Genomic DNA, 22,115 nt, shown 5'->3' on the forward strand with positions numbered 1-22,115 from the left:
AGTATGTTTAAAAATAGTTTAATAAGAATTGGGTCTTTATTTGGTTAGTTAAAACAGTGTGGTATTGTTTACTCCAGTAAATAATAAAATTCCTTACCAGGTGTTGGAGATATTTTTACTGTACCACTGTTGTTGGCCAGTTGAGTAGGTCATTTAGATAGAAGTTATGTGATACAACTATTCTCAGGTAATATAAAAATAATGCTTCAGTTCTGGTGATATGTGGCTAATGTGGGATTGTTGTGGGTTTTTTTTTTTTTTTTTTTTTTTTTAACACTTGCATTACACAAAATTACAGCTTAAATCAAAATTAAAACCCAGCATGTATGTACATCTTTCTCATATAATCAAAAAGCTCTCAAATTAAATGTGATTACCGTTCAGGTACAGATGAAGTTTCTTGTTGAACAAATGAGGCGGCCAGATTTCATGGATGCTTTACAAGGCTTTATTTCTCCTCTTAACCCTGCTCATCAGCTGGGAAATCTCAGGTATGTTCTTCGCTTTTGGAATTTATCAAAATATTTAATTAGACCATTTTTCTGAAATTAGTGCATCTTGGAAAAGATTTTAAAATTTGCAAATGTACTAAGAAAATTGTATAGTGGATACTTTTTTTTAACCGTAAGCCAGTAGCATCAATAAAACAACTTTAAATGACCACAGAATAATGCTTGCAGTTTTTTGTGAGGAACCTTATTATGTGGCCAGAAGTGATGCTGCCTGAAGATTATATACAGCCAGTTTCCTTCTCAGGCAGCACAAGTTAGTGCACTTCTTGCTTTAAGTTTAAGGCTCATGAATGAAAATTGGTTGTTAACTGTCCATCTCGGCCCATCCAGTGTCATATCAGCCATAAGTGTTGGGGGAAGGAAAGGTGAAGAGAGCAGGAATATTACAAAAACACCATTCACTAATGTCAACAATATACTTATTTAGAAGAAATCTTATCTTTTTGTAGGCTTGAGGAGTGCAGGATTATGTCCTCTGCAAAAAGGCCACTGTGGTTGAACTGGGAAAACCCAGATATTATGTCTGAACTGTTGTTTCAAAACAATGAGATCATCTTTAAAAATGGAGATGGTAAGGGCACAAAATACATACATATCCTGGTTAACATATTCCAGAGAGTTGTGTGTTTATACATAAACTTCTCTTCTCATACCTTGCCTGTTGACTTTAAATTTTTTTCTAAATAATTTGTAGAATACATGTTAAAGAAATAAACATACCTTGTTTGGCTTTGCTAATTAGAGTTTCTAAACAATATTTTGAACTGTTTTTTCCTCTTAGAACATGACTCGTGTATGCACTGTACTTTCCGTAGTATTGAAACTGATTTGTCTAATATTTTCGTACGCTTACCACAGTATTATTTAACTGTAATACTATTCAAATTTTAAAATGCTTTAGAATATTTGCTCTAATTTGTAAAGCCATGTTTGATATCTATCTCATTAATCCAGGCACACTTTAAAGTTGTATCTTAATAATCGGTCTTGAAACTAGCCCAACTCTTTTACATTAATTCTTAAACGATAAAGGTTGCTTTTGACTTCTGCATAATGATGATACATTTTAGAGAACATAACTTTAGTGAAATACACAACCTACTGTCTCGGTCTAAAATATATTGGAAAAAACTAAATAAAATGGCATGTTACAAAAAGCTTTCGTGCTCATCTTATAAAATCCACAACATCTGTATGTACTTCAAAATTTTAGATTTACGCCAGGACATGCTGACACTTCAGATCATTCGAATTATGGAAAACATCTGGCAAAATCAGGGTCTTGATCTACGGTAAGCAACAGAGTATTCTCAAGTGCCATTCTTAATGTTTTCTGTTTAACATATTCACTGCAGCTGGTTCCCTTCCTTTTCCATTAAAAACAATTGTAATACTTAAAATGATTAGTAAGCATGTTTCTGTATGTTATACTGTAACTTTTATAGCTTCAAGATATCCAAAATATTGGGGTCTCTAAACTGATCAGTGCCTTATGTGAAAATTTATTTTGGTGGCCTCAGTCCAGTTCCAAGGAAAGGCCATCAGTAAGACTAGCTTAAGACCAGCATTGCTGCAGTTCATGGGTTTCCATTACAATTTTATAATATTGTCAGGTAATAGCTCTGGAAATGTATTTTTAAAATTGCATGTGGGGGGTTTCTTAAAGTAGGCTTTACTTAAGCATTATTCTGTATTATGCGTTTCTGGTAGCACTCAGGTTGTGCTGAATGTTCCCTTTCTGAAAGTCTGAAGACTGTCCTGCCCTTAGTATTAAAGTCTGAAGATCTGTACAGAAATCTGTCTTGATAAATCCACCTACATTCTGAAAGTTCCATTAATGATTATTGATAATATTCAGAGGTATTGGGGAAACCATTAGTAATTTTCAGCTTAAATTTTTTCCCAGTATAAAACTAGGAAATAAACTGCCAGATGCAGTGGCCAGAGAGTCAGGCACATTATTGAACTCTAACATTCTTGCACACTTTTTTTTCTCTCAACACTTCTGATGATACAGCTGTAGGGTTTTCAAATGTATTTTCAGCAGAAACCTATGAAGTAAATCCAATAATAGATGGTATTGATCTGACTAAGGTTACTAACCAAAACATGTATATTTTGTACTGATTAAAATGCTTTCTGTCTGAAAACTTGCTCTTTATAAAAAAATAATTTTTTTTCTTCCAGGATGTTGCCTTATGGCTGTTTGTCTATTGGTGATTGTGTGGGACTTATTGAGGTGGTGAGAAGCTCGCACACAATTATGCAGATTCAGTGTAAAGGTGGTCTAAAGGGTGCATTGCAATTCAACAGTCACACATTACATCAGTGGCTCAAGGACAAAAACAAAGGAGAAATGTGAGGTTTTTACTTTTCATTTACTTATTCTCCTTTTTAATTTACCTGTTTGTTTTTTGTTTTTTTGATGGAGGCCTCAAAACAGAAATATTTCATGCCCCCCTTCTTGAATGGGAAACTAAGTCATACAGTGATACTCTACACCTGGTATTTTTGCTATCCATAGTTCTCCTCTTGAGGTTAAGGCATTGTGTGATATTGTTGTGACAGTGCAGCAGTTGGCAAAAAATTGTCAATTTAAGATATACACTTGCACAAATATATGGTTTAAATCTGAATTTGCATTGGTAGCTTATCAGTGAAAATTTCTTTTCTATGTCTTTAAAAAAGTTGCTCTAATGGTAAGTTTATTATTATTTTTTTATCTTACTACAGATATTATTGTATTCCAAGAATGCTGAATCTCTCCCTAGCTTTTTGATTCAGTTCAATGATAAAATCCAAGTACTCTTGATTTGCGTGGCTTTGTTAAGCTAGTATACACATATCCTTCGTTACATGCATGTTATTTCTGCACTTCTGTGGTGTTAGAACTTCAGAAGAATAATGACAGGTTTCAGAGAAGCAGCCGTGTTAGTCTGTATCCGCATATATGCATCCGAAGAAGTGGGCTGTAGTCCACGAAAGCTTATGCTCTAATAAATTTGTTAGTCTCTAAGGTGCCACAAGTACTCCTGTTCTTCTTTTTGCAGAAGAATAATGCCTCCAGTGTTTGTTTTCAACAGGTATGATGCAGCTATTGATTTGTTTACACGCTCTTGTGCTGGCTATTGTGTTGCTACCTTCATATTGGGAATTGGTGATCGTCACAATAGTAACATCATGGTGAAAGATGACGGACAAGTAAGATTCTATTTTGCAAAAACCTCTCTTTAAAAATATTCACTTATGTAATATGTCCTCTTCCATTTGTCTGATGTATAGACACTAATTGTATGGCATATTATAGACTCATAGACTCTAAGGTCACAAGGGACCATTATGATCATCTAGTTTTTGATGTTTGGATCACAAAATCCATGCAAAAACTAGATGAACTGATGTTACTATGAAAGCTGTTTAAATAAGCAAAATAATTTTAAAATGTGTAACCATTTTCTCCCTCTTTAAAGCTGTTTCACATTGATTTTGGACACTTCCTGGATCACAAGAAGAAAAAATTTGGTTACAAACGAGAGCGTGTGCCATTTGTCTTAACGCAAGATTTCTTAATAGTGATTAGTAAAGGAGCGCAAGAATGTACCAAAACAAGGGAATTTGAAAGGTAAACCATTTTTTTAATTGAGCCGTTATTTCGCATAAATGAAAATATTTAATCAGTTTTTGTATATATTTGGGTATATCTTGTAGCAAAATATCTTTTAGATATAATAAAGAACCAATGATCTTTAATACTTTGGCCTATTACCTGAATCAAGCTATGTGCTATAAGACCCTATATAGGTACATGTAGAGCTTAATGTAACAAAGAAACATAATGCAGGCATCCAATTTTACATTAATTTCAGTTGTGGGACACACATCTCTTTCAAATTGTTCACCCAGGATAGAGCTTTGTATGGTTCTCAGCACTCAAGTCCTGTGGGCCTGATCCTTCAAGGTGCTGATCCACAATTCCCACTGACTTTGCTGGATCAGACACATACATAACCACTTAAGGATACTTGATTTAAAAATGTAATTTTACTCAAGTGTTAGAACTACAACTGTCCTTGGTAAATTTTACTGGTGATGAGCAATTTTGTTTTAATGCTTAAAATATGTATTCTTCTTAGACTTGCGTAACTCAAATGGCTCAGTGGATTTCCTTAAACATCCCTAAATAATTCACCTTTTGAGAAAGCTTATGAACTGAAAATAGGGCTTTATAAGCGAAGGCCTGTCTCCAATTTACCTGGTATCAATTAGTCACTGAAAAATCACTTGAAAATTAACCTAATCTAAGGGCAAATCTACACTACAGCGCTATATCGGCGCAGCTGCACTGATATAGATGCACCACTATAGCGACTCTCCCGTCAGAATAGCACTGGTGTGGACAGTGCAAAACTTGCATTGCTGGGGCAGAGGTGCTTTTTCACACCTCTGAGCAATGTAAGTTAGATCGACTTAACCAGTAGCATAAACTTTCCCTAAGTGGAGGACATTTAGGAAGACGATACAATGAAGAATTTTTTTCAGTGCCATTGTGGCATTTACATTATATTTAAAAAAAATAAAAATAGAAACACCCCACAGAGTTGGCCTCTCAAACGTTTATAGTGGCCTACCTGCCTCTCATCTTCTGTTGCCTCCAAAAAATGAAAGTTGTTGTGGTTCCAATAGCACCTATCTTGAACCAACCAACTCTTGTCTTTTTTTTCAAGGTTTCAGGAGATGTGTTATAAGGCTTACTTAGCAATTCGGCAGCATGCCAATCTCTTCATAAATCTCTTCTCCATGATGCTTGGCTCAGGAATGCCAGAATTACAGTCTTTTGATGATATTGCGTACATTCGAAAGACACTTGCACTGGACAAAAGTGAACAAGAAGCTCTAGAATATTTCATGAAGCAGATGAATGATGCTCATCATGGTGGCTGGACAACGAAAATGGACTGGATCTTCCACACAATAAAGCAACATGCCTTGAACTGAAATGAAAGTGAAGAATTTAAAAAACTGATAGCCCACTTATGGGTGCTACACTGCACTGTTAATATTTGTCAGCAGCAAAGACTGGTTGCATTGGAATTGCACAAACCACAGACGGCATTAGAATTTACAGCAAGAGCAGAGATGAAATATCCAGATGTTCAAAAATAAAAAAAAAAGGGGGGGGGGGTTTTCGGATAGCACTAAAACTGTACACTTCAAAATTAAGCTTTCGTGTGATGTGCAATTTCATATTATGCCTTAAACCCAAAAAGGTAAACTTGGAAGATTGGCAGGGGGTTTTTTTGTTTGCTTTTAATTCGGATAATTTGGGAAAAGGAAAATCATGCTATCATCAAAAATAGTCCATCACATATTACAGTAGGTCTAGTATCACTTTAAAGATTATGTAGGGTTTCAAAGAGTTGAAAAGGAAGCAAACTTAGTGTTTTCATGGTTATTTAAATAGTAGGTATAGTGTTGAAACTGAAGGCGTATTCAGCTCAAAGATTTAAAAGATTAAAGTGAGGGGACAGTTCCTTTTAAATTTAGTCAGAGGCATAATATATTTTGGTTTTAATTGAACCTTTGACTTCTGGATCTGTCAGCTGCGCCATTTTGAAAGAAGTAGGAAACAAGCCTACTATGTATGGTATTCTCCTGGACAGTATTTGTAGGGATAAAATTTATAGCTTCACAAAGAAACTCTGGTCCCCACCATCCCAAATGACTGGCTTAGAAATTGAATGGGCAGGATAGGGTTTAGTGCAACAAAACATTGTAGTGTTCACTTTGGGGTTTGATTTAATCTAACTTGAACACAATAGATTTTTTCACACATGTTTTCCAGAGCCTAGCGAAGGGTTAGTTATTAAAATTATTGAAAGATTATTTTTATAAAGGCTATTTATATAATAGGAACTATTAATATATATTCTTTATTTACATGATTTGTCCCATATTCATTCATTTAATTTTGCAACCCAGTTCTCTCTGTCCAAGACTCTCATTGTCCATCATGTGACTGATGGTGTTCAGCTGTACTCATAGGACCAAATTCAACCCTGGTGAAAAAGTACACAAGTACCACTGAAATCAGTGGGAGATATACCCAGTTGTGCCAGAGGTGAACTTGGCCCAAGTCTCTTCAAAGAATCTCAGGCAATATTCTTAACATTACTTTGGGCTGGTCTATAATACCATGGTAAGTTGACCTACGTTATGCTACTTTAGTTACGTGAATAACGTAACTGAAGTTGACATAGATTAGGTCAACTTATTGCAGTGTCTACACCACTTTGTGTTGATGGGAGATGCCCTCCCTCCGACGTACCTTGCTCTTCTCAGGGAGCTGGAATACAGGAATCAATGGGAGAGCACTCTGCCAGCAACTTATTGGGTCTTCACCAGACCCACTAAATCAGCACTGCTACATCAATTGCAGCATTGCTGATCTACCAGTAAGTGTAGACATGGCCTAAGTGATATGCTGGCTGTTCAAGGAATGTATGGTTAAACTCTCAGCCTCTGGGTCCACCTTTTCTCTCTCTTTCTAGCTGCTTAATCCCTATAACCAACACATGAGAAATAAGTTTGGATTTTCAAAATGATCACCAGCTACTTACAGCAAACACTTTGGAAAGCTCACAGCATATAGAGCTGCAAAACAAACATTTTATAGCATGCATGCACTTGCACACGCACTCTGGTTTTTTCATATGCTCTGTGTGAGAATGTGAGAGAAAAATCTAATTGTTGGGCACCAGTTATTGCAAGTCTCAAGACTACCAGAGGTATTTAGATTGTCCTTATGCACAGCTGCAGGCAGAACTTGGGATTCTGAAACACTTTTTTATAAACTCTTAAATATTTTTGACAATAACTTGCTAAACCCAGGATTCTGAGGATGACATTTACTCCAGTGTTTTAAACTTGTTAGATTCACAGCATTTGAAGTGAATTCCAAAAGTCCAGGAGTTTGAGGCGGATGGGTTTATTCACATGCATGCACACAGACAGACACACGTGTGTGTAGGTGCCCTTCAAAAGAAGTGCAATACCAGATGTAATATAAATGTGCTGACAGTTGGTATTAGAGTATAACTTTATAAATAAACTGTACTTTGTACAGGCTGTATTTATGAAGTATTGAGTGATTGGATTCATTTAGCAAATTGTAATACGTTAAAAATGTGCAATCAGTTATATTCTAGAAGACATGGATAACGGTGAATTGGGGATTGTAAAACCAAGGCTTTTATTTGGTCTTTTAAGACAATTTTGTAGTCATTTGATTCCTAGTTAGTTATTAAACACAGAGGTACTAAATCATGTGGTAAAACGCTTCATGAAAAATACAAAGATTTGTATGGGGAAATATGGCTAGTCTTATCTCTACTGAACATTTTAGAGCAATCCAGCAGAATTCACATGTCCCTTTGCTCAGATGCGAGTGTTTTCACTAAGTTGTAGTTACTAGAACATAACTACCCTTATGTGTATTTATTATTAGTGTACAGTCAACCCATTCTAATGTTCTAGAGTTTTTTAAAATTGGGGATTAGTTACAGCAAGAAATTCAGTTAAATTATACAAATCTGAAACTCTGAGGGCGGTAATTCATGATTTAACAGAGAGATGCGTGTTACTCAAGTGCCACATTAAGTGCTACATTAATTACCCTTCTGATTCCCCTTGTATTGAGACAACATATTGCCCTATAGAGAGATGCCTTTTAGGACCCGAATTAAAAGGTCCAATCAAGCTTATTGGATTTTATGGGCCAGATTCTCCATATTTTGCACCTTGGTGTTAAATGCTGCCATATTAGAATGGTAGTGTTTGCACCCACTTTGCACCTGTTGTAGGGCTGTGAAGAATCAGGCCCAATATCTTCAAGAGTTACTGCGACCAACCACTGCAAAAACTATAAAAGAGTTTCTTATGTGCATGCTAGAAGAAAGCAAACTGAGTAGCCAACCCAGGTATACTAGGGCTTGGGGTAACTTTAGAATTAAACAAAATGGAAGCATGGGAAGATAATGGATGGAGGTGTGGGGTTTGAAACAGTTGTTCACAGTAACAAGAAAGTATATTTAAAGAAAAAAAGTTGACCCTAAATATACTAAGCCCTATTCTCCTCTCAATTACACCAGTTTTATATTGATATGAGTCCATTGACTTTAATGAGGTTACTCCTAATTTAGACTAGTGTGTGTGAGAGAATTAAACCCACTATCTCAGCTACAGAAAAAGGATCCTGAATTCATAGGTGACTGAGCTGTAGATTTCGTTAGACTGTTTGGAATTTGATTTTTTTTAAATAGTTTTTTTTTTTTTTTTTTACAGTTGACATTTAACCTGAATAGAGGTTTGAAAATCTTCCCTTTGTTCTGAATACCAGCTGTGCAAACACTAAAATAGTTGATTTTGTGCTTGGACCGAATCTAAGCATCTTGCTCCAGCAAAACTCCCATAGAAGCCTATCGGAGTCAGGAGTCCAGGATTTGTCCTTACATTTTATTACAAAGCCATTAGAAAAAAGTGACTTAGGGAATACGTATTGAATTGTAAAACAATGTAACTATTTTTTTTCCCAACTGTGAAACTACACATTTGTTTCAATGACAAAACAGGCTGCTGCTGATTTTATTTTTCCGTTGAAATATATTTGTTTTCCAAAAAGTTGCAGAAGAAACTCCTGTACTGACTTACATATGCATACTTTTCTGTTCTTCAGGAGTGCATCAGTAGTTTCTTCATGGGTAAAATACCGTCTAACAGTATAATTTAATTTATAAAAAGCATTTAAACAAAACCAAAATTGTAAGTGGTTTGGCATCTTGTGGAAAAAATATAAAACGCCTAGATCTTCAGGGCACTGTCAGAATTATGCAGCATGTAAAGAACTTTGTATTTGATGACCTCTGTGGTTATTTTTTCTCTTGTAAAGTCATCTAAGCCCCATACTGGTCAGTAGCCCATGTTTGTTAATTTTGGGGACATTTTATTTGCTTTGTCATTTTATAACTGACATACTCAATATTTGTGCTGAACAATAATTGTGATTTCCTCCTGTTTTTCATGTCTGTACAGGTTACAGACCTAGGCTGGACCAGTTTAAAAACAAAAAAGCCACTTGAAATTATGATGTATTGGGAGGTCAGACATCTTTAAAATGCTTCAATTTAAAGAAAACTGTGTGGTATTGGAGAGGATTGTGATATACTGCTTCTAAGGTTTTTTGTTTAAAAATACAACTTCCATATTTCATTTTTTAAAGGTTTTACTTGAATGAAGAACCACATTTTTTTATACAAATACTATACAGCTGTGGACACTGTGGCAGATGATTGAAGCCCAATTAATGTTGCAATATATTTCATACCAATAGTGAATTTGTATTTATTTTTTCTTTGGTCAAAGTTGTCTCAGTTTTTATAAGGCTCTATCTGTCCAAAATGTTTTGCACTCTGCCATGCTGCAGATGTCATGTTTTTAGGTCTCCACTGATCAGACGAACTAATCAGAAATTGAGCCTACGTGTAGAAACCTTTTGTTTGTGCGCAAGAGCCAGACCTAGCAGAGACTTTGGGCTTCCAGTAATTCTGATGTCCCTTTACACTGGTATAACTCTGATTTCAATGGAGTTACTCTTAATTCACAGCAGCATATGAGCTATCAGAATTAAGCCCTTCATCTGGAAAAGATTCTTCCGTCTTTGTTTGCCTGTCCATGTGACACATGAAAATTAATTTATTAACTTGCTGAGGCCTGGTCTACACTAGAAAATTGAGTCATCTTAACTATATCATTCAGGGATGTGAAAAATCCACACCCTGAGCAGCATAGTTAAGTCAACCTAACCCCAGCATAGACAGCACTTGGTGGATGGAAGAATTATTTTGTTGACTTAGGCACCGCCTCTCAGGGAGATGGAGTACCTACACTGACAGGAGAATCCCTCCTGTCAGCATAGGTAATGTCTACACTGAAGCTCTACAGTGGCGCAACTGTGCCTCTATAGCATTCCAAGCGTAGACAAGCCCTGTGAACGTTCCTGATTGCAAGCTGGTGACGCTGACTGGCTGGTGAAACACATATAATTCTAAATACACCTCTACCCCTATATAACGCTGTCCTTGGGAGCCAAAAAATCTTACCGCGTTATATGTGAAACCGCGTTATATCGGACTTGCTTTGATCCGCCGGAGTGCGCAGCCCCCCCCCTCCCCCGAGCACTGCTTTACCACGTTATATCCGAATTCGTGTTATATCGGGTCGCATTAAATCGAGGTAGAGGTGTACTTGTTTTCTATTAACCAGCTTCATTCAGTTCTCAATTTCAGGAGTGCTATGGCCTTGCTTATCTTTTTTTGCTTCTGTTTTTAAGGCTTCAAGGATCTCTGCAGCTCACTAGTTTAAAGAAAGCTGTCCTCTTAAAAAGAGTTTCTCTCCCTACTTCATGATGACAGTTGGGTGCTTTATGAAATCTGATCTCAGAAAAGATGGCTGTGCTCTTGACATGGCATTGGGAGTAGAACATTCATCTGACTTCTGAGTATCTGGGGCACAGAATTCTAAAGGCATGTGTTAGTCATTTAGCCCTTGTGGCCAAAAATAAGAGCATATACAAAACATAAAATTTTTTTAAAAATACCATAGTTTACAAATTTAAACCATTTATTCAGGAATTAGGCAAAATGTTGATAGGAGAGGTACCACCATGGGAACATTACTTGGGATAATTAATTTTGTTCTTATAACACAACCACTTGTGCCAATGCTCACAAAACTTGATGCTCAAACACGCTTCAAAACACATACACCTTACATTTTAAGTGTCCTTATTTTCACTGTGTGGTGTGGTGTTCGTTAGAGGTAATAAGTTTAAAATAATAACAATTCACATGCCAAATGGATCCTATTAAATAATCTGGCCCAGATCTCCAGCTGATGTAAATTACAGTATCACCATTTATTTCAGTGGAGCTATGCTGATTTACAGTATCTGAGAATCTGGCCCACTATCTGAAATTATCTAATCCGTGGTCATACCCAGCAGCCCTGTTTTATTGAATAGCTCAGGCGTGGAGAGACAAGTTGGGCAAGACTTGATCTTTAATCATCTTTCTAAGCCTATCCTGTTCTCCTAGTTCATGAGGGCCCAAATCTGATTCTTCATACCTGCAAATACATTTAATCCATCTCTAGGCTTGATTTTAATTTTCTTGGATCCCTTGAGATTATCAACTGGCCAAAATTGTCTTAATGTTGTATTTTTAGTGGAAAAGGTCTAATCCTCTTTTTCTGCCTTAAGGCCACCATGGTCTCAAAACTGCTTTAATTTCTTGTAAAGTTTCCCCTCTCCCTTTCTACTAGTGATAACTCAATATCCAGAGCATGACTGTCAAAGTCCACTGACTTAAGAGATGGATATTTCCTGTGTGCCCATCAACAGGGGGAAGAATTCTATGCCTCCATCTTTGGTAAAGAATGGAACAAACTGACTTCCAATGCTCTTGTGCTTGGAACTTTGAAAGTCGATTTCATGTTCTCCTCATAATTGGTACTCACAGCTGCAATATTTTTGGATGAATAGAGCCCAAGAGGGTGTATTCTGCTCTTGTTGCCCACATGTTATTCCCTTAAAACTAATGGAAATTATGTGCCTGCATCAAGAGGAGAACATAGAAATACTCCCAAAGTATTTACTTGAAATCTCTTAAAATGGAGACAATTCCTAGCCTTTAAAGTAACTATTAGCTAGAGAAAAAATATGGCCCTGTAATTAGTTTGTCATTCTATGGATAAAGGTTCTGTGGTATAATACGTTGTTCAACATGGGGGGGGGGGGGGGGGGAAGTGGGAGGGGATTTTAGTATTGGGCCAAAAGAGTATTTAAGACACAGCAAGATGCACGTGTTGTTGTATTGAGAATATAGTCTTGCAGTATCATTTTAAAATGTTCATTTTTTTTTCCTTTTTGCTGTGCTACTCAAATAGCAAGAAATGTTTGGCCTATGCACTTATTGTAGTTTATGTTCATCTGAAACTGTAAAAAGTCCACTTTTTATTTAACTTTGCAGTCTGTATCTCATGATGTGTATTTGTTTTTCATCACATTTTTGAGTGTTAATGTATATACTAAAAAGTAAATTTAAAATAATATGGTCAGTACAGTTTTGTATTCTGAAACATGCATATTCATGGAGTTAGTGCTGTAGAACTGAGAGAATTTCTGCTGATTTAGAGCACATTTTGTGTTTCATCTCAGACATATTCCAAACAGTAAGAAAGGAGCTACAGAGAAAATATGTACACCTGTTCATCCAAAAAAAAAAAAATTTTTTTTTTTAGAAATAAGAATTACATTGCCTGTTCCTAAATCCAAGCACAATAGCCGCTCCATAGTTAAAGTTGAGACTTGATTCCCATTTATGTCTGATTTTTATCCTCAAAATAGGTCACTTGTACTTCAAATGTATGTGTTGTCTGTAACAATATGACAGATGTTTGTCCAAATTTGAGGCGTTTCAACCAAACTGTTTCTGACAGGGCTTTAGATGTTTAGGCCTTGATTATGTTATGAAAATTCTCCTAATGCTTTGCTACAACTACCGCAAAAAAAGGCATGTCCTAGCAACATCAAGTGAGGTTTATTTGAAAGGTCTCGGTGATGTCTGCAAGACTAAGTGTGAGAACAGGAAAAGCAAATTTGAGAAGTAAGAACATCAGAAAGGCTCCTTAGACTCCAGTCCTACTGATAACTCTTGTAAGGGTAGAGTTTCATTTTTTTAAAAGTAAGCCTTTGCGGTGATAGCAGCTGCTTTATATTTCAAAGGGAGATCTATTAAAAGGATTTTTAAAAAGGGGGAGGGAGGGAAGAAGACTGAGGCTCAGGTTCAGGCTCATCAAGGGGTTCTGTACAAAGCTGACAATGCTACTTGTTTTCTATCTCCATGCTTGTTTTAGTTGCTGCATGACCCTAGTAACAAAGTGCTCACATCATGGCCTTTGTGAAGGGAGATATTCCTGTTAAGATGTTACACCTATTAAACGGTAATCTAGATCTTGAGGAATTTGATAATCTAAGTGAAACAACTGGACAAGACCCTACTCCAGGTCACATGATGACCAGACCCTAACAAGTGGTGAACCTACTGACCCATCTGGATATATAATTTGCTTAAAACATCTTGTAAAGAAAAATAAGAGGGAAAAGAGGTGAGACTATGTATTATTTTTTTTAACCTACAGCAGGAAGTAGACATGAAGGGAGGGCTGGAGAAGTTCCAGAATAGCTTTAGCAGTATTACTGTTTTCTTTATCACATGATGCTCTCAGCCTAGCTTCAACTTTGTCTTGTTGCTCAGAGCTCAGGTAGAACTGAGGTCTATAGAAAATGAGTGTCCCCCTCCATTTACAGCTCTTGCCATGCCCAGTGGAAACAGGGCCAGCTCCAGCTTTTGTACTGCCCCAAGTGGAGGGGGGGGGGGGAGAAAAGGAAAAAAAAGCCGCTTGACCTGCCCCCAAAGCGCCACCGAGGACTACAAGTGGAGCGATTGAGTTGCCGCCGAAGGAGAGGGACCTGAAGGACTTGCCCCCGCAGACCGGGATGTGCCGTCCCAGTAACGTATGGAGTGCCACGCCTTTCTATTGGCTGCCCCAGGAACCTGCTTCCTTCACTGGTGCTTGGTGCCGGCCCTGAGTGGAAAACAGTTTCATTGGCCAGGACCCTTGTGTGGCCTTGCAGTGGGAGAAAGCTGCCTTCAGTTAATGAGATTTTTTTTCAAAGATGCATAAGGGATTTGGCTACTCAATTCCTATTAAAATTAATAGGACCACTGTGTCCAAATCCCTTGGGTGTCTTTGAAGACCTCAGCCAAATGCATAAATGATGCAACTTTTAAAATACATAAATTACTTATCCTATCATGTGGCTAAAATATGGAACACTTAAACACATCTACAGCCACCCGTGGGTTGAAACTAGGCAGCTATTTCTCACCCTAGCGTGACTATGCATGATATTTGAGAAGAAGAGGTGCAGAATATCCTATTCAGTTGCTGGAATGTAGATAGTTAAATGCACTTATCACAATAAGGGTTTGGCTGGGATCCTGTAGTTAACATCCTGTCTCTTGGGAAAAGTGCCATTGGATATTCAGTGACCACCCAGTAGACTAATGTCTTCTATAAGAGAGAGGTTGTCCTTCATCAGCTGTAGCTTCTGCTCATGAGAAACAAGCTAAAGCTTTAAAACAGAAATCCATAAAATACTTTAACCTCACAATGCCTAGCACAATGCTGCCCATATTGGTTAGCACCTCTAGGGACTATTGGAATACAAATAGTGGTCATACTTCATGGTAAGGTTCCATTTATAAAGTGTTAGTAAAGGGTTAATCATTATTAGTCTAACAGCCCCCACTGTTCTTAGCACCTGAAGGAGCTATGATTCTCCTCCCACTCCCCCTCCCCCAAGTTGCATACCATCCTAGGCCCACAATGATACGTAAACTTAATACAATATAGTCCCCCAAAATATTGTATGCAGTTGCAGTATCTGTCACAGGTTATTTTATAACCATCTATAACACTTTCCACAGACGTACACATACATGTCTATAGCATCTATTAACCATTTATTACCCTTTATAAAACATTTAGAAATGGAACATTTATTATTTGATCACACTTTATATTAATTTTCTGGTAATTTCTGTTGTGCACACAAGTTAAGCAAAGTTTGCCGGGGCAATGTAGTTCACGCAAGGGTACAAACAAAGGAAGACCCTTTCTTTCAGACTGATTGGATAGATGCATAATCCTCATCTTTTTTGCACCCTCAGATGATCAGGTTATTACTACCACTGGGTAGCTGGAATTTTTGTCTCCTTGTAAATGACCTACTAGTCTCTCTTCCACCCACCTAAGACTAAGGTTTTTGTGAATAATTTATAAACGTGGTTTTTGACCTGGGCTAAATAGGCTAAAATTTTCCGTGATTTGGTTTTATACCAAAGAGTAAAGGAAGCTTTAGCTGCTCCATCATTGATGCATATAAATTAGTGGCATCTGGTTTTGCTTTCCCCACCAGCAATTTAAAGGGTCAAAGACACTCCAGTTGGGTCTGGTAACTACCCTGTGCAGACAAGAAGAATATTAATATTCTGAGAAAAAGCTGATTACCTTTTTTTAAAGATTTCTCTATATAGTTTTCCCCTGTTTTATAATCTCTGCTATAACTCACATTCTTGCTAAGTGTCTGCTCCAATCCCTATGGAGTCTTTCCATTGATTTCAATGGCAACTGAATCCAGCCCAAATCAGGGGTGCATAAATTAAATGATTACTCAGGCACTCATAATTTAGTCAAGAACCTGTAAACTCTGTGGAGTAGTTAAACAGTACCATCTAATATGTTCTCTAACCCTCAATAGAGACCTATAATGGTAAGTCCCAGTGTAATACAGAGGATGGATAGAGAGGTCCATCAATGGCTATTAGCCAAGATGGACAGGGATGCAACCCTATGCTCAGGGCAGCCCTAGCCTCTAACTGCCTGAAGCTGGGAGTGAATGACGGGATGGATTACTCGATAATTGCCCTCCTCTTTTAATTCCCTATGAAGCAGCTTGTTGAAAGACCGGATACTAGGCTAGATGGACCATTGGTCTGACCAGTATGGCTGCTCTTAATAGAGGATTCCCAATAAAAATTGAACCAAAAAAGAAAATATTCCATTCATTTATGCTCTTGGTATTTTCATCATCTCAGGAAATTTCTGTGTATAAAAATTAAGCAGACAAGAATGGAATAAAGCTTTCTTGAAACATGGGGACTGTATCCTAAAGCAGTGAAAATGATCATATGAGCCTACAATCCATTTCAGTTGCAAAGGCAAGTCCAACAAATATAGGGATAGTGCTGTGGTGAAAAACACTCATCTAAGACATAAATATTGCAAACTGGGCTCATTCCACAATTTACAGGCCACGAGAAAGCTATGGTACTTGGAAATCTTCCGAATGTCACAGCTTAGTAGCTATAATTCAAAACATAACGTCCTATAGCCATTATCTGTACATTGAGCCATCCAGCTCTCCGTATATTGCTATAGCACACTGTGGCTCTTAGATATTTGTGATGTCACAATGCAGATATCTAAAGTGGTTTTGTTTTGCAACAAATATTAAGCAATAACTATTTTCAAAATTAAAAGAAGCACACAGATAACTGGGACAAAATCGGAATTGATTTTCCATTGATAATTGAGATCTTCAGTTGTAATACAGGAGCTGTAAAGAAAAGAGACAGCATCTTAAAGGAGATCTCTACAAGTTAATAAAAGTAACAAGTTTATAACAAAACTGTAATGAATCAGACTTAATCCAGAAAGAACTCCACAATTTGCTCCAAAATTCTCAAGTTAAAAATGAAATCAATAGCAAAACTCCCCTTACTTAAATAGGGCTAGGATTTCACCTTAGGTGGGGCTGATTCAGGCCCATTTTGGAGGGCTAATCCTGAGATGTGTTGAGCACCTTGAATTTCCATTATTGACCTAATGGGAGGCAATGGCACTTAGCAACTTCCAGAGGGTGCAGAGCACCTGAAATAATTGGGTTCTAAATTATACCCTGGTAAATAGCAGATAAAAGTGCCTAGATCAGAGGTGGCCAAACTACGGCCCACGGGACCGTCCTGCCCGGACTCCGAGCTCCTGGCCTGGGAGGCTAGCCCCTGGCCCCTCTCTTGCTGTCCACCCTCCCCCGCAGCCTCAGCTCACTCACTCTGCAGCCTGCCGCAGGGCTGAGAGCTCCTGGGGCAGCGCAGCTGCAGAGCCTGGCCTGACCTGGTCACTGTGCTGCGTGGTGGCGGCGTGGTCTGGCTCCAGCAGGGTGGTGCAGCTGTAGCGCCACCAGCAACAGGTGGTCCAGGCAGTGCGGTAAGGGGGCAGGGAGTGGAGGGGGTGGTTAATAGAAGGCAGGGAGTTTGGGGTGGTGGTCAGGGCAGTCGGGGGGAGAACAAGGGGTTGAATGAGGGCAGGCATCCTGGGAGGGCAGTCAGGAAGGAGGGGGGTTGGATGGGGGTGGTGGGGGACAGTCAGGGGACTGGGAGAAGGGGTGGTTGGATGGGGCAGGAGGCCCGGGGGGGCATCAGGAATGAGAGGGGTTGGATCGGGCAGCGGGTGTCCGGGGGCAGTCAGGGGACAGGGGTGTGTGGATGGGGTGGGGGTAATGGATGGGGCAGGGGTCCCCCTGCTAAACTCTCATGAATTGATTGCAAGTCCTCCTGCAGAATTTTGGCACATTCAGGAGAATCTGTCATGATAAGAACAACTCCTCCACCCGATGAAGTGGGTTTTAGCCCACGAAAGCTTATGCCCAAATAAATTTGTTAGTCTCTAAGTCTCTACTCATTCTTTTTCCTCCAGTCTTGTGATTTCCAGGGCTGTGCACATGAGGAAGCTATGCGTGAGAGCCTGTGGGCTGACTTCACAGATGGCCCTAGTGCAGAGAAAGTCCCAGAGCAGTGGGAAGGAGGAGTCAGGGAAATGGTGTGGCTGGTCCCAGACCGAGAAAGCTCGGGGGAGCAGGAGACAGAGAAGTGTTGCTGCTAGGTTGAGACAGTACATGGGGAACTGCCTTCCATTTCCTCTGTTAGGGATGAGATGAGGGTAACTGGAATCTCCCTCTGAGCAACTAAGGAGATATGTGTATTAAAGGTTGACTTTTCAGCCTGAAATTATCTCCCTCACATTCACAGATGAATAAAGAGAGTTTAAAAGTCCAAAGCCAGACTATAGTGAACACATACTTCAGCAATGAGTATGGTTTTGGTAAAGCAGTATACCAAGATTGGTGAAACATACCTTGGTAATAAGTTTCATATTCAAATAAATATAGCACTCAAGTTAGCAACCCTTTGTCTGACACACAATGAAAACAACTACATGCTTTCAATAGTCATAAAATGTGTGGTTCAAAATTGTATGAAAACATGGATAAACATCCTAAGTAATTTTACCAATGGGAAGGAGATGGGTCTGTTTGAGTTAGGTGGTATAAGCCAAAGTTGTTATATGAGCATACATTGTCAAACTGCAATGTGCATGTTTTGGATTTGTATTCCTTCTCTGTTTAATATTTTCTTGCAGCAGTCAGTCACACATGACTTTACAAATTACACCCATGCAAATAGCAGAGCCTTTCTGCTAGTTAAGCAAACATTGTACTAGTCAATGCATTGCCATGAAATTGAATTTCACATTACACACACACCTATTGATTATATATAAAGTTTTCACTGTTTTAAAAGAGCTAAACAGGAGCCTATTTAGAATAGAGATAAACTCCTGACACAGGCAAACCACAATTGGGTCATAAGCCTCAAAGCTGTAAAAAACAGGATGAACTGTCTGAATTTGCTGGGTCTTTTCTATGCTTTTTCTGAAAGGTGTGAAAATATATGACTCAAGCTACAGAAGATGGTAAAGTGAAATGTTCAGCTGATAAATTGTGCTTTGCAACTAACCAAAGGAGTTAATGGCAGACTTCAAGCAGTTACATTTTACCCACAAAAGACATGACGTGAGATATGGAAACCATCCTGAAGTACTCTAGTTATAAATAATAACATACATTTATCCTCTCAGTAGACTAAAATATGAAAAAAATAATGCAGTGAAGCCATTGCATACTTTGTGATCAAATTGGCAGGACAGTTTATTTGGGGGAGGGGGTACACTGAGGTGGGGAGCTCCATTAACATTAAAGCATTAATTTTAAGTTTCCCCTCAAAATATTCAAAACAACCCTTGCCTGGCTTCCATTACATTTTGGGCCCAATTCCAAGTGCAATGAGTGTTTCCCATTTCCCCCTACCCAGCTCTTGGATGAAAGGAGCATGGAGTGAGGATGTCACAAGCATTCATGCTCCATCTCCTGCAGAGCCTGCCTTATCCACGTACAGCAACACTGTCCCCATGTACTCTTCCCCACCTGCCTATACTCTGCTCCCATGGCTTTTCCCCCAATTCCAACTCCTGTATATTGTAACTATGTGCCACTTCCCCAGACCCAGAATGCCATATTTCTATTCTTCCATCTCTGTTCTGTTCCCATGCTGCCTTCACCCAACTCTTCTCCTCTTCAGCCAACTCCCATATGTAGCTCTTGTGCTCCATGCCACTTATGTGATCCATGCTTAGACTTACCCATTGTAATCCTGATGCACCTCACATGTTGCCCGTTCAGAACTTCAGGGCCGCTCGTATTGCCTGGCAGGCTGCTCTCTTAACCTCTAGAGCCCGCTGAGGCCAGCCTGACTGGTAGACAGCCACCTGAACCTGCACCTCTTGCTCTGTCCCCTCATGGCCTGGCAACAAATCACAACAGAAGACTCCATCCAGCAGGCACTTCAGCCACCGCAGTGCCTTCACCTCCTGCTCCAGATCCAGCTCTGGGTCTGCTTGCACAATCACTCCAACCAGGGCCACTGGAATATAGTTGATACAGCGCTTCAGCTGTTGTAGCATCTCCAGCAATCGGTCTAGCCCCATCCAGCGTCTCAAGGAGGAGGCACTGCACAGGAAAAAGATAAGCTGTGAGTAGATTCTGTCCTGTTGCCTGGAGCAGCCAAGTTCATGGCGTGAGAGGCCTCTCTCAGCCCTGCGGCTGGTCGCTTGATTACAGGCCACTGTGCTAGTCACACGGAATGCTGGTATGGGGAACCTAGCAAACACTTCCTGTTGGAACTCTTCCACTGTGTGTTGGCTCTGCAATTCCCCGACCAGGTGTACATTACCCCCCATCATAAACTGCAGGGTCACAAACTCCAATTCCGTCTTCTCATCTTGGGGAAGAGCAGAAGTGGCAACCACTGCCAAAAGGTCCTTCACCAGCTTCATGCCCACTTCCTGGCCTTCCCGAGCCTGCTCTGTGACCTCTGCCTGGGCTCCTCCATCCAGCTCTGTGACTTCCACCTGGGCTCCTCCATCCAGCTCCATCATCTTCCCTTTGTCTCCTCCAGCCTGCTTCATGACCTCCACCCAGGCTCTTTCATCCAACTCCATGATCTTCCCTTGGGCCCCCACAGTCTGCTCTGTGACCACTTTCTGGGCTCTTCCACCCAACTCCATGATCTTCCCTCGGGTTCCCCCAGCCTGCTCCATGACCTCTGCCTGGGCTCTTCCACCCAACTCCATGATCTTCCTTCGGGTTCCCCCAGCCTGCTCCATGACCTCTGCCTGGGCTCTTCCACCCAACTCCATGATCTTCCTTCGGGTTCCCCCAGCCTGTTCTGTGACTTCCACCCAGGCTCTTCCATCCAGCTCCATGATCTGCCCTCGGGTTCCCTCAGCCTGCTGCATGACCTCCTCCCAAGCTCCCACTTCTTGCTCCATACACCTCTCCTGAGTTCCTCCATTCATCTCCATAATGTCCACTCGGACTCTTCCCTCCTGTTCTGCTTTTTTCTGGTCCCTTTCTCCTCTCTCCATTTCTCCATGTCCTCCCACCTCTGACTCTTGATTACTTGTTGCTAGCCATGTAGACCCTTTTGTGTCACAATACACACCCACCTGACTCACTCCTCTGGTGAGGCTGAAGTTACACATCCTCATTCTCCTTCATAGGCTTACACTGGCTTGTTCCCAAAAGCCTTTTTCAGATCAATAAATAGGCAAAGGTAGATAATGTGAAACCTTTTCCTGACCAAAAAAATCAGTTACACCCTTTGGATTAAAAAAAAGAAATAGGCCCACTTTACAAAAAGGAACTGAAGGATCCACCTTGACACACAGTCCTGCCAATGTGATATCTGAGAGAACAGGAAAAATTAAACAAGGAAAATACTTTTGGAGAAAGGAAAGCGACTCTAGTACAGCCTCACAATATCTGGCCTCCATCTTGCTACCAAATCAGAAATGGATAGCATTAAAAAATGGGCACGTGTAGTCTAAAATCCATCTTGATTAATTTTAGCTACACTTTTATACCATCACATACAAACAACGTCATTGATGTTGATTAGCATTTCATAATAGGCAGCTGCTGTCTGTGTTCAAAGGGGATATGCTGGGAATGGGTGTGTAAGCAGGAACCGATGTCTCATCACCAGGAGAAAATGTAGGAATAACACAATGTGAATGCCAAACAGATTGTCCCGGAACAAACCCTCAGCTAATCCAATGGTTTGACTGGAACAAATGTTTTCTCCTCAATTTTCTGCCACTGAGAAATATTTCTTGGCTATTCTCAACTGTTTGTTTCTCCATCTCCTGCTCTCATTTCATGTGCTCTTGAATGACAGATTTTCTCTACAGTCAGTAGCCGACATTGATACTATGAAGAAAGGAGCATCAGAAATATCCAAAATAGATTGATTAGATTATGAATGTATAAACACACATTCTGGTTTATTCATCAAACCTGAATGTGAGAATCCCAACCAGATCTCTGAATGAACATTGTAGTATACACTTAAATTAGTACTTAAAAGCAAACTGCAAACACATACAATATACACACTTTACTTGCACTATTGAAGTAAATGAGATTTTTGACACTGACTGCACTTGACACAGGAATAGGCCTAAAGAATA

General features: G+C 39.4%; 2 protein-coding genes across 4 annotated transcripts in view; one reads left to right on the forward strand and one right to left on the reverse strand.

Annotated features, from left to right (window-relative positions):
• PIK3CA (phosphatidylinositol-4,5-bisphosphate 3-kinase catalytic subunit alpha) overlaps window positions 1-9,789 on the forward strand; it is a 77,181-nt gene extending 67,392 nt beyond the window's left edge. For all 3 annotated transcript variants that reach the window (XM_054039193.1, XM_054039192.1, XM_054039194.1), the window contains 7 exons: window positions 385-491; window positions 962-1,083; window positions 1,726-1,804; window positions 2,700-2,870; window positions 3,596-3,713; window positions 3,983-4,134; window positions 5,237-9,789. In XM_054039193.1, coding sequence (XP_053895168.1) covers window positions 385-491; window positions 962-1,083; window positions 1,726-1,804; window positions 2,700-2,870; window positions 3,596-3,713; window positions 3,983-4,134; window positions 5,237-5,507 — 1,020 coding nt within the window. In that variant the 3' untranslated portion in view covers window positions 5,508-9,789. The remainder of the gene's footprint in view (window positions 1-384; window positions 492-961; window positions 1,084-1,725; window positions 1,805-2,699; window positions 2,871-3,595; window positions 3,714-3,982; window positions 4,135-5,236) is intronic.
• A 5,345-nt stretch (window positions 9,790-15,134) lies between these two features.
• On the reverse strand, window positions 15,135-20,813 carry LOC128842901 (uncharacterized). The gene is made up of 2 exons (XM_054039195.1): window positions 19,728-20,813; window positions 15,135-16,806 (listed from the first exon to the last, which is right to left on the reverse strand). The coding sequence occupies exon 1, from the start codon at window positions 20,781-20,783 to the stop codon at window positions 19,764-19,766; it is 1,020 nt and encodes a 339-aa protein (XP_053895170.1). The 5' UTR covers window positions 20,784-20,813; the 3' UTR covers window positions 15,135-16,806; window positions 19,728-19,763.
• Between the last annotated feature and the right edge of the window lie 1,302 nt (window positions 20,814-22,115).

The sequence above is a fragment of the Malaclemys terrapin genome, chromosome 9 (assembly GCF_027887155.1).
Source record: "Malaclemys terrapin pileata isolate rMalTer1 chromosome 9, rMalTer1.hap1, whole genome shotgun sequence".
NCBI lineage: Eukaryota > Metazoa > Chordata > Testudines > Emydidae > Malaclemys > Malaclemys terrapin.

Bases quoted from the DNA above. Each gene is read 5' to 3' on its own strand.
- LOC128842901 (XM_054039195.1), bottom strand. From the start codon at position 20,783: ATGGAGTTGGGTGGAAGAGCCCAGGCAGAGGTCATGGAGCAGGCTGGG.